The 17,705-nt window shown below is 41.2% G+C and overlaps 1 protein-coding gene across 5 annotated transcripts in view; it reads left to right on the forward strand.

Moving 5' to 3' along the window:
- Positions 1–17,705, forward strand: part of KCNAB1 (potassium voltage-gated channel subfamily A regulatory beta subunit 1) — a 263,905-nt gene that overhangs the window by 169,905 nt on the left and 76,295 nt on the right. For all 5 annotated transcript variants that reach the window (XM_045030793.1, XM_045030794.1, XM_045030789.1 and 2 more), the window contains one exon: positions 13,610–13,653. In XM_045030793.1, the coding sequence (XP_044886728.1) occupies positions 13,610–13,653 (44 nt within the window). The remainder of the gene's footprint in view (positions 1–13,609; positions 13,654–17,705) is intronic.

Here is a 17,705-nt window from a genome sequence, read left to right on the forward strand (position 1 = left end):
GTACGCTAAGTGAATAGCAATAGTGCCTGGCAAAGAGAATTGCTGGAAATTCAAGCAGGGCTTCTCCTTCAGTATTCATAAGAAGTGACTCAGAATTCACGAAAGGCTAGTTGAAATTTTCATGAGTGGAAAGCAGCTTCTGTGTTCCAACTTAAAAACAGAAACTAAATATACAGAGGGACAAACCCATGTCCGAGTGTTGCAGGTCAAGTAAAAGACAAGGGAACAAAGTGTGAGCTGCTGTAAGGGGCTGTATCTCCACAGCTGTCCATTTTTTTGAATAAAGGCAGCAAGGTGGCTTAGATAAAAAGAGGTGAAATTTGGAAATTGGATATTTCTTGGTGTGATTAAAAACACCATTAAATTATAAAATGTTGGAAATCATCTATTTTCCCACTCACCCACTATGCTGCATTGACAGAGATAGCACTTTGTTCTCTGGATACGCCTACAGTCACCCAGCAGAAGTGTAGCAATTACTTGCCATTCTATTCTAAGCTACCCTGGAGAGGTAATAAGATTTCACATGGTGCTACCTACTAGTTAGAACAGGAAACTGCTACTAGGTGACTGCACGTCAAGGCTGCCCGAGGTTCAGATGATGGAACAAGGAGTCCCTATTACAATTTCCGTATGTAAAAGCACCACTGTTGTTGTTGTTGTTCCCTGCAAACACACCATCAGCCGGTGCAGTAGCAGTAGGAGAAGGAGAGGCTTCTAGCTGAACACTGTTCTGAATAGATGGAGATAAGGGTAGGGAGGTGTATGTCCTCATGAGACAGATATATGGCATATTAGTGACTATATTTAGCAGAGCCTTCAAACTGAATGGCATTAAACTCTCAAAGCCAGACCCTCTGCGAGTGTGATTGAGGTTTGCTCCATTGAAGTTAATTTGGCCCTTCAGATTCTGGATTCTATTGCCCTGGTCTGTAATCTGAGCAAAATCTAGAGCTGCTTGGTCTCGCTATGCTATTTATGTTTGCATTAAAACAGTTCGGGGATGAGCTGCACCTGCAATCTCTCTTTCAGTGGGCAAGAATTGTGGAAGCTAAAATCATAAGCCACTTTTGAAAACTTGGGCCCAATTAACTTGCCCAAGTTCACACAGGAAGATTGACAAAGCCAGGAAGAGAACATAGATCTGCTGGCTCCCAGTTCTGAGCCATAAGCACATGACCAAAAGATAGAGCTCTATGTGACAAATTCTTCCCTCAATTATATCCATGCAGTCTCATTACTGACATCACTGGTTTTGCATATGTGTAAGTGAAGGCAGAATCTGACCCTGAAATGTACAGAATCACATGACAAAGACTGTGGCTTTTTATTTATTTTAAAAAATAACTATAAAGTGCTTAGCAAGGCAAATTGGAATTTGACTTTCCTAAAGAAGATGTGGAACATTTCAAGCAGTAATGCAAAACTCTAATCCTATGAGACCAATATGCATCTCTCCTGCCACAAATGTTATATCTCTGTATCTAATCCATAGAGAGAGCTTTAATATATTTGCATTTTAACTTTTAAGTGCTAGACTTTGAGCAGGTAGTGATGGGTTTTGTGTTACCTTCAGGGTCCATCGATATTTTCATCTTAAAAATTTATTTTTAGTTGTTTACAATGCGGTCATAAAAACTCCCTTGCACATATCATGTCAAGGCCTTAGCTCAAAGGCATCTTTTTTTAATATAGGAAAATGGAAAATGAGGGTGAGGTGTGTGTGGAAGATGAGTTAGTGGTTTAAGATGGTTTATTGTTTTCCTTTTCTTTAAACTCTCCCAGGGACAAAGCAATTTCCAAAAGAGAACAGAATAATGGGCCATCTAGTCCGTTCTCTGTCAGTCTCTTCTATCAAATGCTTTAGTGGCCAGTGCCTACTGTACCTGGCCAATTACCTATGCCATGGAGGGAAATTCCTTCTCGATGCCATGTGGTGATCAGCTTGTAAACTGAAAGGGAGACGAGAGCTAGCTTTTGCCTAGTGCCCATGTTTCTTTTCATGTTGTCAACCCCTCATTCAAGATCAAAACGTTTGAAATCCCATTCCATTTACTCTAAAAGTAAGAGTAAAATATATCTCTGATAACACTAATAAGCTATCATTTATTTGTGTCTGGGTTTCAAGAGGTCGGCAGAGAAGACTTGGCTTTGAAGTGTAAGGTGCGCAGGTTGTGGGGCAGTGAGGGTTTTTTTGCTTTAGTTTGTAATAATTTTTTCAACCCTTCATGCCCCCTGTCCCCCCAATTGTCTTTTGTGACTTCCCCACCTCAGGGCTTGCAACCCAGCAGCTGAGAAACACTGCCTTAGGGTAGTTGTAAGTGCTGTTTTACTCTGTATGTATCTCTTCCTTTTTTGAATCTTACTGTGCTATTCCTCCCATTTTGAGCTCAGCCCTTCTATGTTATTTATAAAGCCATTGGTTAAGAGGTTGAAGCCTAAAATTTTACTTCCCTGCACATTTTGTAATTGGTTAGGAAGTGTACACCAGATTTTGAGGGCTACTATTCCTCCCCTTGCACAGGAGCACTAGAGTGGGGAGAAGGCATAGGGAGCCCTTTGGTCCTATAGGACAGGCTGTAATTTGGTTGCAGTACTGGCAAGGGGTCACAAGGAGGGAAGTGCTGTGGATGCTTCTCCTTGGGCTCCCTCCACGCCCAGTAGAGGTATAATGTCTTTCAAAGGCACAGTGCCTCCAAGTGTGTCTGCTCCAGAGGCGCTTTGGCTCATAAAAGCCATCACTGAGTCCTAAATATTTTATTAGAAATAAATCGACCACTCTAGCATTAAAAAATGTATTCATGGATCAATCCTGCTTTCATTTGTACCCATTAGACTTCCATGGAAGCCCATTTGAAGCAGAACTTGGCCCCAGTGTTCATGCGACACCTGCCTAGAACTAAATAGTGCTCTCGCAGCTGTGGTGGCGTTGATATTGCATGTGCATAGACAAAAAGATAAAACAAAAGAACCATGTTAATAACAAACCAGGTTATAAAAATCACTGGTTGCGGTGAGGTCTCTTCTGTTGCCCTTTTATATGCAAAATTCTAGACTCTGTGTGGGTTGCACATATGGAATTGAGTGCAGGATCAAGCCTTTGTAAATGGAAAGGGCTGAACACAGTAGGCATACACTTAATGTTGGCTTCCTTTCAATGTTCTATGGATATACTTTATCCTCACTTTAAAGGGACACTGTCAACTGGAAAGCTAAACATTTTTTTTAAAAAGTCAAAGCTAGTATCACAAGTCCACCTGCCAATTTTTGTGGCTATACAATCATATTTTCCTTGATTTTTCTTTATCTTATTGTATGATAGACCCACACATGTAACAGAGAAAACTAACTATGGAAGTAATCTGTTATATACAAAGTGCTGTCGAATTAATGAAATACGCTGAAAAAATACAGAGAAATATTTGTTACAAATGTCTCTTGTGTTACTTATGACAGTAGTTGGCGAACATTTCCAGACAGGTGTGATAGTTTTTAAGTTGACAGTGTCTCCTTAAGGGACTACCTTTTAATGTTGCTATAAAAAGTTTTAATTCTTAAGGCTCATTCATTCTATATATTTAGTTTTTGTTTTTATGTTAGAAGGGGGCAATATTTAAGAGGATGTGGATTAATCTATCTAGGTGGTAAACTAAGCAAATTGTCTTAAATGGAAAAAGTTAGGGATTTTTGTGTGTGTTAAGAGTACCCAGTAGGATGGCCCTGTGACAGGGGGCACTAGTAGGACTTGAGAGGCCTGGGTTCAAGTTCCTGCTCTGTCAGACTTTTGGTGTGACCTTGCTCAAGTCACTTGTCTCTCTGTGCCTCAGTTCCTCATCTGTAAAACGGGGATAATAGCACTTCCACACATCACAGGGATATTGCAAGGATAAATTCATTAGGCTGTGAAGTACTAGATATTATAGTAATGGAGGGGGTGAATCAGTACCATAGACATAAAAGTAACTGTTAGTAACAAAATTATGTTGAAATTTTCTGCCTCGGAACATGAAGAAAGTAACAAAGAGCCATCATTTTTCCCCACAAACAGATCATTCATTTGAGACTTTAGATAGAACTTTAAATTAATTTCTCAGTAAGATTTCTCTGAGCTGGATGGCCAATAATTTTCACTAAATTATCTAGATGTTAACACAGCTTTTTTCAGCTGACCACCTTAATGAGAAAATGAAATTTTACATGACATTACGGCATAGTTAGTTCTTCCTAATAACCTCAGATGGGCATGATGTAAATATTTAGATGATCTAGATAGACACCTTTTAACCGGTTGTATTTCTCACTTCCCTGGTTCATTTACCACTTTTATGCATATGAAGCAAAAATGTTCAAAGTGGAACAACTGAACATAAGTTCCGTGTGTGGTGATGTGGAAAAAAGGGCTCATGCAATCCTTGGATGTATAAACAGGACAGTAGCCTTTGCATACAGCATTAGTGAGACTGGAATGCTGTATCCAGTTCTGGTGTCCAAAAGGATATTAAATAATTGGAGATGATACAGAGAAGAGCCATACAAATGGATCAAGGACTGGAAAAAATGCCTTACTCTGAGAGACTTAAAGAGCTTGATTGGCTTAGCTTATCAAAAGAAATTCAAGAGGTGACTTGATTATGGTGTCCAAGTACCTTCACTGGCCAAAAATACTGGGTATTAAAGGGCTCTTTAATGTAGCAAATAAAGGGATAGCAAGAAATAATAGCTAGAAGCTGAAGCCAGAAAAATTCGTATTCGAAATCAGACACACATTTTTTTTAAACGGGGATGATTAACCATTGTAACAAAATATCAAGGAAAGTAATGGATCTCCATCTCTTGATGTCTTCAGATCAAGACTATGGATACCTTTCAGGAAGATGTGCTTTAGTCAAACAGTAGTTATTTGACTCATTGTAGAAGTAACTAAGTGATATTCTATGCCCTGTGATATACAGAAGTCAGACTAGATGATCTAATGTGTTCCTTCTGGCCTTGAAATGTATTCATCTGTGAAGAAAACTGAAGCAGGCATGGATAAACTTTATCTCATGAAACAGCTTCAGTAAATATTCTCTTAGCCAGCCATCAGCAATTTCAAGCCCTGTTAGCCAGGCTTCCATACTCCTATTCTTTACCTGTCATTCTGCACATCACAATCAGTTTAAACTTTTCCCTTAAGATTTATATGCTGTGTATTTTATGGATGATTGTGTGATAAATCTAGTATCCATAACCGTGTGCCTGATAAAACTTAAAGCTGGGATTTGCATTAAGGGAGCTAGGCACCCAACTCTTTTGGGCTCTTCTAAACATCCCAGCCTTAATGGGCATAGATTTGATCTGACCTTACACATTGGGGCCATGAGTGAATTATGCAGGTCACCCTCCATGAGTAGCAGTGCTTGTTTGTGCCATCTGACACCACACTTTTTTTCTAAGTAGCATATTTTAGAGAAAAATAGTTTAAATATTAGTTAATATTATTTTTTGCATCCTCTGCTTGGAAAGCTTGGTTGCCTTAGTGATATACAAGCCACTGAGTGACAGAAAAGTTAGCGCTAGTACAGTTTTAAGAACTCTTAAATCATGTTTCTGTAAATCAGGGTTTATAATTGTTAGGTCCAGCATCATGCACTCTATCAGGTCAGAAATTGATGCTGTGTTACTATGACAGGTATGAATCCAAGCTCTCCAATGGGGTACATTAAGTCATGTCAAGTTGTGGATATAATTACTAGAGCTGGTCAGGAATTTTCCAGTAAACCTTTTTTTTTGGTTGGAAAGTGCTTATTAATCAAAACTGAAAGAGTTCACATGAAAGGGTTGGTTTTGATGAATCTCATGATTCAAAAATGTTTTTGAAAAAAGATCCCAAATTGTTGAAATGTCCCATTCTGACATTATCTAAATGAAATTTTCATTTTTTGATTCATAATGAGATTTTTTAAATTAAATAACTGAAGGTCACAATCCAAATCAAATATTTTGAAATTACTGAAATAAAATGTTTCTATTGACTCCATTTGGACAAAACATTGAAATTTCCACTTTTCGGGACAGGGAAAAAAATTTTAATCTCAAATTCTTGGACAATTGGAAAACTGTTCCCCCCCCCCAACTTTAATAATTGCCTGTTGTTTTTACAGCATAAGAAGTGTACATGAGGTTTTACAGACAAATATCTGATCAGGCCCAAAATGACAGGGTCCTATCCTGAGAACCTTTACAATCTGAATTATACTGAACACAGCAGCAGATAACACTGAACAAAAGTTTGAATGGGAGGGGGGAAGGGAAGAAGGAGGTTGCAAGATATGAGACCTTAAACCGATCCAGGACTGGATATTGTAGGCTAGGACTTCAAATCCAATGTAACTTGGAAGGAAAATTCCACATTTTGGGGGGGAAAAAGGAAACTTTTTTTTGGTAGGCCTCTTTTACTTAAAAACCAGCAACTGTCTTGTCTTATCCATTAACTAATACAGCGTTATCACTTTAGACTCTGAACTCTCGTATTAAAATCTCTTGTATCGTTATGCCACAGTGTTTCCAACTTAAATAACTCCCTATTTTTACAGCGGTTCATGCAAGACATAAAAATAAATTAAACTGACAAATGTATGCAGAAAGATGCACGTCACTTGCTAATCGGTGATGGTTGCATGAGTTTAGTTCAAATCTCTAGTCAGACAGAAGAAGGTAGAACTAAGACTCAAGAAGCTAGAAGATTTGGTATTACATAAGTAGATCTCAGTCAAGCAAAGCTCGTTTGGTTCCTAGTGGGCTATGTGTAATTACAGTGTTAAATTAACCCAGTGCATGATAAATTACATTTAAACTTGGTCCTCACCTGAAACAAGCAGTGACAAAATAAAAATAGAGGAGACGAAAGGTTTTCAAAGTCTCTTTGTGGGGGAAAAAGAAAGTGGGCTCTGGGCTGCATAGTGGTATTTTCCTTTTCCCATGATTTCCCCCAAAATAATTTCCCATCCAATTCCAGGAACAACAAAGTTCCTTATTGTACTCTCAATTCTGTCTGGAAAGGTGACTTTCTGCTGACAAGATACAGAATCCACCGTCTAGCAAGATAATGCACAGTTATAACCATCAGGATGCTTCTGTTGAGTGCCAAGATTGTTTGATTGCCCTCTGACAGGTTATGTACTTAATTCCTTGACTAATCCCTAGATGCAGTGTCAGGTATGTTGCAATGTCAGATGATCTTGATTGGTTGCAGCTGAGTAGTTTCTGAAGTGAGATGTCCAAAGTGGTGACTCTGTCCATCCAACATATCAGTGCACATGGGACATCTTTGTGGTAACTGTTGGCAGGAGACCAGGTTAGGCAGTGCTCCACTTACCTAGTCATCAAAATGCCCATTAAATAAAGAAATAAATTATGTTCATCGACAAGCAAAACACAGAATGGATTTGCTGCCAAAACAAATGGCAGCAATACAGTATGTTCTGGTGAATTTCAAATAAAAGGAAAAGGCCTTACCTGGATATCATTAGGCAGGGAGTTAATTCCAAGATCAAATCTCATAGATGTCCAGTAAGAAGTAACAAAACAAGGTGGGGTTGTGAAGGCCTAATCTGCCACCCAGTAAAAAAAGAGCACCCAGTTTGTTTCCTAGTTTTGGTTTCTCAAGTTTTTCACAGGGCATGAATGGAAAGGCCACATTTGTTTCCTTTTACCTTTGGGTTTTAATCCACTTAAAAATCTATTCTAATTGCAGATGAAAATCCCAGTTACATGATTGTATGTACAAAGTTTATCTCAATTATCCTACCCCTCTAGGTTTCTTTCCTCTCTTTTTTCATGGTGACTGTCCAATAAACTTCTGGTCTTAAATCTCTGGCTTCCCCAGTGTTGGGAAGGCTATAGGCCCTTCAGGTCTGTAGTGATTTGATGAAAGGACAACTCTGCCATCTCAAGACCAGATGGCTTTAGATATGTTTGTGATACCACCTCAGTACAAGTGAGAAGAAATAAATATTTCCCCCTGTTCACTGCAAAATAGTCCCAAACCTCCTTTAAGGTCTTCAACAGTTCCTCTTAATTTATTTATGTCTGTGTCTCCTCATTCTGGTCCTCTTCCTACAGTACTACTTCCTTCAACCTGCTGGAGGACCATGTTTGTTCTCTGTTCCACTGGTGATCTGTGTGTTTTCTCTATGCTCGAAGAGGGTGAAATCCCTGGGTAGCTTCTTCCTGGTGGCGTGCAACCTCCTAATCTAGAAGATTAGTACAAACACAAATCTTCTATCCTTTAGAAGTTTTCTAAATTGGAGAATTCATGTACACTAGCATCTCTCAAACTCTGGCCTGCAGCACACTGAAACCTCTTCCAGAGCTGTCTTCTCTCCAGAAGTGAAGAGGCCTGAGTTTGTGTGCTAACAGTTTGCAATGCGGGATTTTTAATGGCAACTATTATGTATAAAAAGAAATTCAAACTCAGTTCCATACCTTGGGCTCCTGGCAACCCACCAATGCAGCCCTTGGAGGGCAGGAGGGGGGATCAGGGCTGGGCAGGTGGTTGGGGTGCGGGGGGGGGTGAGGGCTCCATCTGGGGGTGCAGACTCTGGGGTGGGGCTGGGGATGAGCAGGTTTAGGGTGTAGGAGGGTGCTCCAGGGGGTGCAGGTTCCAGGGTGGGGCCAGAAATGAGGGGTTCAGAGTGCGGGAGGGTGCTCCAGGCTGGGGCTGAGGGTTCAGAGCGTGGGAGGGGGATAAGGGCTGGGGTAAGAGGTTGGGGTGCTGGGGTGTGTGTGAGGGCTCTAGCTAGTGGTGTGAGCTCTGGGGTGGGGTTGGGGATCAGGGGGTTGGGGTGCAGGAGGGGGATCAGGGCCAGAGCAGGGGGTTGGGGCATGGGAGGGGGTCGGGGTGCAGGCTCTGGGTGGCGCTTACCTCAAACAGCTCCCGGAAGCAGCGGAATGTCCCCTCTCTGGCTGCTATGCAGAGGCATGGCCCAATCTGCAGGCACTGCCCCGTAGCTCCCATTGGCCACCATTCCTGGCCAATGGGAGCTGTGGAACCGGTGCTTGGGGTGGAGGCAGCATGTGGAACTCCTTGGCTGCCCCTACGCATAGGAGCTGGAGGGGGGACATGCCGCTGCTTCCGGGAGCCACGCAGAGCCATGGCAGGCAGGAAGCCTGCCTTAGCCCTGCTGCGCCGCCGACCAGACACCTGGCAACCCTGTGCATGCTTGGCAGTGTTGCCTTGTCTTCCAAGGTGCTGAGTTTTAAATGAAAGTCACTGTCATCAGTTGGTGAAACTCGTCAAGCTATAAAACTTCCATCCTTCATTTTTAAGATAACAAGCATTGAGGTCTAGGTACTAAGGAAAATAAAAAATTTGCCATATACAGTTTGTTTTGAAATCAAGTATTTGTAAACATATAATCATGCTTAGCCCTATGGTTTCCTTCTTTTCCCCAGCCTAAATGATGAGAAATGAGGGCCCTAACCTTGCTTACTTACCTGAAAAAGGATTTGCAGGATCAGTACCTCTGAGTTGTTCCTAAGAGAGGAAAGGAGGAGTTTCCATCATGCTGTCCGATAACTCTTACGTAGTTGGTGACAAACTTTTTGCCAAAATTAAAGTGACCTTTATTTTCAAAATCAAAACCCGGGACCTTTTTTTGGCAACCTTTTTAGAGTAAAAAATGCTCCTACAAAAGATGACATGTGCTGGTGTCACTACTGTTAGTTCTCAACAGTGACACATGCATTTTTCATGAGGTGCAGGAGTTTTTCCAGCACTGAACAAGTGTCATTAACATTCACTTGAGCAACAGAACAGCTTTGATAGTGTCTATGCTCATTAGCATTTTCTCTTCACTCCAAACATTCTTCCTCATGCCAAGCGTTCATTCCATGTGGGTCTAGAGCTGAGTGAATTACAGATTTTTCAGTTCACCAACAATTTTTAAAAAAATTGTTTTGGGTCAAACCAAAAATAAAACTTGTTCTTAAATTTTGGCAAATTGAAAAGTTGAAAAATTTGTTTTGGGTCAAATGAAACGTTTTGTTTTGATTCTGATCATTTGATGATGTTTTTTGATTTGTCAATAAAATTAAAGGACGTTTTGAAACAAAATGTCATTGTGAAGCAAAAGATCAGAACATTTTGTTTTGAAAAAATCAGAATGAAATGTTTTTATTTTTTTCAAAATATTTTGTAGGTTTTGTTTTACCACAACAAATTGGTGAAACCGTCATGAATTCACGTTTTGGTGTTGCGAAATCTACAATTTTTGCCAAAAAAGTTTCAGATGAAAAACTGGGCCCAGCTCTAGGTTTCCGCCTTCCCACATGGATAAAGGCAGGATCAGCTACTTTACAGCACCCTCCTTCCTATCTCCAGACCTGCTTATAGGGAGTAGGTGAAGCTGGTAAGGTGGGCATTGCCCTGTCTGTAATCTTGAAGGATTACTCAAAAAACTTAACACAGCCTGAGGCTATATTAAGTGTTGTCCTTAGCTCCTTAAAGGTGGAGTTTCCAGGGGTAATCACAGGCTGGAGATGGCAACATGGCTTCAGTGGAGTTGCATTGCAAGGGAGGCAGGGGAAACTGTGTGTTGCAGGCTGAGTGAGATCCCCTTTTGCAGCTACCTGAGATAAGTGTAGAGGGTCTGGGGTGGGGCTGACCCCCTTGCTTCATCTATAATAGAGCAAAGCCTGCAATCCCAATCAAATAATTTGAAGGTGATTCCTCCCACATGCACAGCTGTACACACATGGAGTTTCCTGAAGAAAGCAATGACCAGGGCCCGAATATAGACTTGAGGTTTTGACCCACAGAAACTAAACTTTGCTCTAAGCAAGTGAGGAGGTTGTTCAGCCTGTTTTACTTTAAATAGCTCATTACCAGCTGCATAACTCATAGTCATTGTGGAAAAAATCCTGAGGAAGATATCAGTTCTATTGAATCAGCATTTTCCCACAGAAAACTCTTTCAGAAAATTTTCAGTCAGCTCTATGCTTTACAGTCATTAATGAATTTATTTTCACAATATCCCTGGTAGATGAGAGGGTTGTATTATCCCAATTTTACAGATGCGGAGCCAAGGCATGGAGGTTAAGGTCAAAAGTGTCCACTAACTTTAGGTGTCCAATTTCAGACACTTAGGACCTGATTTTTGAAAGTATTTAGCATTATAGAGTACTTTATATGTTCAAAGCACAGCTCCCACTGACGTTAGCTGTGAGAGCTCACTGTTTCTGCAAATGAGACTGCAGGGTCTCAAGTCAGGCACCAAGAAATTGAAGAACACACAGTTAGTGATCACTGTGAAAAGTGTGGTTCTTCTTTGAGTGCTGGTCCTACAGTGGATACATATGTGCTCTGTACACCCAGGACCAGAATTTTTTCAGTAGCAGCATCCATTGCTCTGTGCCCTCACCCTTCACCTCCTTGTGCTCTCAAGCAAAGGCAGAAGGGGTGGCCTGGACTGACCACTCCTCATGTTGCTTTCTAGCACTCAGTCAGAGATGGAACTCTTGTGTCCATAGCTTCCAGCTTTAGCTCTCTACCCATAGCATATTGTAATCCATTTATTCGTTTTAGTAGATAGTTAGTAGTTTGCTTACAGCTAGTTGGCAGGGATTGAGAGAGTCCCCACCTGTTGTTCTCCCACCATTTGGGTCATTTAAAATGCTCCAGATCCTAGGCTTCCAGTCCTGCCCGGCCTCCCATTGGGTCTTCCTGGTGAGTGACCCACAGAGAAAGCTGCCTTTATTGCATCAGGGAATCACACATTCCATTGAAGCATGAGATCGGCTGCTCCTTCCCCCTTCACACTGGCCAGTCTCTGGAGTTTAGACTGCATGGGCATCTAACGGAGCTCTCCATGAGGCACCTGTCTGATATGGGACCCTCCCCCCCAGTCTTTGTCTCATTGGCCAGAGCCAGCACCAGCACCTTCCATTCTTGAGCTTTGGACAGTTCACAATGTGCCCAAGAGATTCCAGCCTTTCATGTGGTCCACTCATGTCCAGGTCCAGCTGGACAGTCTGATCACTGTTCATTATATAAACACACAGGGGGAGAGCGAGGTCTGCCCCACACCGCAGGGAAGTGATCCAGTTCTGGAAGTGATGCATCCAGCATCAGATCATCCTCTCTGCTGTGCGCCTACAAGGGGTAATGAACTCCCTAGCAGGCAGCCTCAACAGGTGTTTTAATGGGGATTATGAGTGGGAGCTCCACTCATCAGTGATCCAGTGGATATTTTGTCAGTGGGGATTTCCCTCCTGGGACCTCTTTGCAACCCAAGGAAATGGGAAGTGCCCTGCTTATTGCTTTTGAAGTGCTCAGGGGCACAACTTCCTAGTGCAATAGTCAGGCCTCTTGCTGTATGCCTTCTCTCCCATCCCCCTCCTGCTTCACATCCTCTGAAACAGGGGTGGCCAACCTGTGGCTCTGGACCCACATGTGGCTCTTCAGAAGTTAATAGGCGACTCCTTGTATAGGCACCGACTCTGGGGCTGAAGCTACAGGCGTCAACTTTCCAATGTGCCGGGGGGTGCTCATTGCTCAATCCCTGACTCTGCCACAGGCCCTCAGGGATACTTTGTCTCTGTGGAAGATCGTATAAGGCAGGTCCACCATAAGGGTCCTGAGCTTACTCACCCTCTGGCCGAAGGTGATAGCTTGTTGTGGCCACCATGGTGTTAAGATCCCTATTGCCTTATCCTACTTGATCTTTCAGAGCGGGGTGGTCAACCTGACCCTGAGAAGGAGCCAGAATTTGCCAATGGACATTGCCAAAGAGCCACAGTAATACATCAGCAGCCTCATGGATCAGCTACCCCTCTCCATCCCTGCCGCTCCCAGCGCCTCCCACCCACCAGCAGCCCTGCCGCTCAGCACCTTCCCCTCCCTCCCCGCACCTCCCGATCAGCTGTTTCATGGCGTGCAGGCGGCTCGGGGGCGGGGGGAGGGGACCGAGGGCCTGGCAGGCTCAGGGGAGGGGGCAGGAAGGGGTGGAGTGGGGGTATCCCGAGCTTATCCCCAAAGTTCCTTCTGACTTTCACTTGAATCTATCTGTACAGCACCCAAGTTTAAAATTTTTGGCATAGTGTTATATTAAACTTTGTTAACTAATACCTGCTCTAAATTATAATTTGTACCATCTTTAAATTGAGAGAGCGAGAGAAAATACCGTGGGAGAGCTTTAGGGGTCACAGTGCCGCTGACATTAACTAAACCACTGTTTTTGCTCCGTTTCAGCAACACTAACATTGATAGAATAGGAAAAAACAACTTTCAATGTAAAGCAGTAGTGGGAAGTTAAAATAGTTTCACACACTTCATCATCCATCTGGTAAGCTGTTTTACAAACAAGTCAAAATCCACTTGGGCAGAAGACTCCCTGTTCCAAAATGGTCACATTTCTAATATTATCCCAGCGAAGAATTTAGTTTTATTTTTATGGGGGCATGAATTGATGTTTGAGGTGAGAACATCGCCTTTCTACTGGAAAGCAATTTGTTTAAACAAAACTAGATATCGGTATTCTCAGTCTGCTATTTTCCTTCTTGAAGTATTGCGTGTGTTCCAGTAGGATCTGATACTACTCTCTTCATATCATTTTCTTGTTTGTTCTAGAAATCTTGGGAAATCTGGACTAAGAGTTTCATGCCTGGGCCTTGGTAAGTAGGTTTAAATTATTATATATAGTATTCCATCTTGACTTCAGTTGGAGTTATGCCCAATTATGCCAGGGCAAAATTTGGACCTACATTTATGTGTTTACAGGGTGACTCTTGCATGGGAATATGAATTCCTGTGGACCTTAAACATTTGAGATGAGCTTCCCCTAACAGGAGGAGGTTGTAATACACTCACTAAGTGTGATGTGCCCCTTCTCTGGTGGCTGGCTCACCGCGAAGATGAGCCTAATATAGCTTTCAGTTAATGGAGTTACTCTTGTAGGTCAAACAGTAGAAATCTGTTCTTTTGGTGCTGAAGGTCCAAGGTTTCAATTTCTGCATATGACTCATGGTGGGAGTGATTACATATAATATAACATATTAGGAGAGATCCTCAGTTGATATAAATTGACTTCAACATCACCATGGGATCTGGCCCACAATAAATATAAACTCTTTTTTATATCATTTTTCATCCATAGATCTAAAAATGGAGCTGTAACTATTTATATCGGCTTTGGCTGTAGCCCAATATGTTTTTATATTACATGTAATATGTATGTAATCACTACCACCATGGGTCATCTTCAGAGACCTCACAAAGGAGTTATCATTAATCCCATTTTACAGATGGGGAAACTGAGGCACTGGATTTTTAGATATGTCTGTGTGTATTTGTGCCTTTATTTAGTCTTGCATAATGTATGTTTAGTTACATTTATATTACACCTGATTTGAAAAAAAAAACCAAAAACAAAGTTGATAATTAATCAAGAAGTATTATGCACATTCTGGTCCTGTAGGTACGATAATGACAAAGGCTAATTCCTCATATGCTATCTTGAATATTTTATCCCTTAAACTAAAACTCACCAGTGAGAACATGTACAATGTTTTGGACAAATCCTAACGTCTTGAGTCTTGCAAATAATATCTTTGACTTCAGTGAGACCACTCATGTGAATAATGCCAGCAGGATTTCATCCTAATATTCTGCAGGAAAAAAAATTAGGATCCAGGTTAGTTAAGGAGTTCATATTCATTTTTCTAGCTGCAAGTACAGTTCTGTGGTGACAAACTGAAGTACTAGATATCTGGAAGAAGTGAGAAAGACAGCACAGAGAGAGCACATGAGCTTGTGCTCAATTTTTGCTAGAGGTGTGTTGAATGAAGCATTAAATGTGATTCCTTAGAAATCCAGCTCTGCTATGATGTTGGTCAAAGGTGAAAAAAGGTGTTAAAATGCAGTAACGTGGATGAATGATTTATAGCAAAATAATGTAGGCACATAATTTAAGAAAGTGTGTGTGTGTGAGAGAGAGAGAGAGAGAGAGAGATGAAAGCTCTGTATAACTCCTTCCCATACAATGATTGTCACTCATTACGGTCTTTCCCTTCCCAGCATGATATGAATATATGTCATAGCAGCATTTCAAACCATATTCCTCAAGTGATGGAACATATGAATGAAAACCTACTTGTTTCTGTGATCTTCATTTCAACCTTAATTCTGGTATTTACTAAATTAGAGTGCTTGACCTTCCAACCTTAACATTTTTTAACCTGGGTTGTTTGGGGTCTTTTTTGCATGTAATTATTTATATCGTTTCCAAGCTGTGTCAGATGCTAATTACTATCATGGTCTGTGCCCAGAAGGGAATCCTCAGCCCAATCTTCAAAGCCTCTGAGTGGTAATAAAATTACCCTGTGGCCTGTACTGCAACCCCAGAGCTACAGTAGCTTGTATTCAGATTGCAATTTCATTTACATAGTAGATCAGGGCAAAGGTGGCACACGAGCTGATTTTCAGTGGCACTCACATTGCCCGGGTTCTGGGCTCTGCATTTTAATTTAATTTTAAATGAAGCTTCTTAAACATTTTAAAAACCTTATTTACTTTACATACAACAATAGTTTAGTTATATATTATAGACTTATAGAAAGAGACCCTCTAAAAATGTTCAAATGTATTACTGGCATGTGAAACCTTAAATCAGAGTGAATAAATGAAGACTCAGCACACCACTTCTGAAAGGTTGCTGACCCCTGCAGTAGACCATAGCCAGACAATCTCTGTAATTATGGAGCCCCCGTCTTTAACTGTATCCAAAACTCTCTCTGTGGCTATGCACAGTGAGGCCATCACAATGCAGAACTCTGTGGCTAGTGAGAGATTCAGCCTCCCTGCCTGACCTCAAATAAATTCCCCTCCCTGCCTCTCTCCATTTTAGTGTACATCTTTCCATACAGCAGAACCACAACAGTCCTGCTGCAGCCAGGGCCCTTTGTGACCTCAGAAGAGAGGCCAGGGTGATGGGCCTTTCTATGTCCTGTTGCACTGCTTAGTCTGTTGCACCTCTACTCAAATATCTACTGTAGCTGCTTGCAGGATACGCTGGATGTTGTGGTGAAGGAGATTGGGCCTGTTTGAGGGTTGCTGGGAGAGGCATTTGGGAACTGGATTTTATGTCGTGGTAAATTCTGTTTTGTTTTTTTTTTAATTAATCTCAGAATGGAATGAAAACAACAAAGCAAAACAAAAAACAATTACAATTTTATTTGGCTTGATCAAATTGTTTCATTTTGATTTTCACTTTATTTTCTATTGTAAATGTAAAATGTTTAAAAATTGAAATGAAAAAAATTTTGAAATGAAAATCAGCATGTTCTATTACAGTTTTATCAGAATGCTCTGGTCTGTGTTTTGTAAATGAATTTTCAATGCAGCCGACGGCTGTTTTGCTTTGGACACATCAGCATTTTCCAACCAAAAAAATCCCAAACATTCCGTCAGAATATTTCCAACCAATTTAGTCGCTGGCTAGATAGTGTGCAATACATATAACAAACTCTGCACCCTGGTGCTATCACTAAACCAACGCCATTAGGAAAGTTGGTGGCATTCAGTGAACTGTCCTTGGAAATGATGGGTCAACACAGGACTAAACAGAACAGTATCAGTTTTGTGAAGCATCAGTAAAAATGCTGATTCTTGCTATGGTGATGTAGATCAGTAACACCAAACAGCCTGGTTTGTGTGTCACAACACTGTCAGTACTCTGCAAAGTGAACATGTCAGGAGATGGGCTGGTCACATCATTATTAAGTCCTTGGCATACACAGATATTTATGGCTACCTTATGCAGTAACCCTGTTCAGTGGGAGTTTTAATGTTTTTGGGGCAGGACTTGTTATCAGTGAGAGAGAAAAATACAACCTCTTTGTCTTGGTGTGCCCCCTACAAAATGGTACTTACATATCTCAGGGGGATGCTGTGATCATTAGCTCAGATTTGTAAAGTGCTCTGAAATCTATAGCTGAGATTTAAAATAAAGGGAAATATGAAAAATCCCTCATAATTACTGTACAATATGGAATGAAAAATAAACTCCATTTTGACAAAAAGACCTCCTCGCCTAGAAATAGATCTTGGATTGCTTAGAGGATTTGTCTCATTACCCAATGCGGATAGTCACATCATGAGCAAATGTTGTCATGGTGAGAAGAAATGGGGAGAAATTATGATAACATCAGGAAAAGCTGCTTGCAGAGGCTTTCGTTCATTTAAAACATACGGAACTATAGAGACATTTAAATTTATTGCTCTTTTATGAGTGCAGCTGCATGGGACAAGTGTTTTGCTTTAGCTAATTTTGGGTTTTGAAAATGAAACAAGTGGCTGCCACTCTCTTATTGACAAAAAGAATGTAAAAAGGGTACCACTGGGCATGGATCCACAGATCTGGGCAATTAAATCAGTCGAGTGAGTGACGATCCATATATAGCCCCTGACATGAACTGGGCAGTAAAGAAAGTTTTTGAAATTGACTGGGCAATTGTCTTTTGCTCTCAGGTTTGCAGAGGAAGCATTCTCCTGTACTTGAGTACCTCTTCAGCTTCCATAATAGATATATCAGATATCTTTGCCATGTCAAGTGTTAGCTTAAATGACTTTTCTAAACAGTTTCTGTTGTGCTGGTTTGTTAAACTCACAACAGTATCAGAGTCTAGTACTCTAGTTTAAGATTTACTAAAGTTTCCAAAGACCCAGT

The sequence above is a fragment of the Mauremys mutica genome, chromosome 9 (assembly GCF_020497125.1).
Source record: "Mauremys mutica isolate MM-2020 ecotype Southern chromosome 9, ASM2049712v1, whole genome shotgun sequence".
Classification (NCBI taxonomy): domain Eukaryota; kingdom Metazoa; phylum Chordata; order Testudines; family Geoemydidae; genus Mauremys; species Mauremys mutica.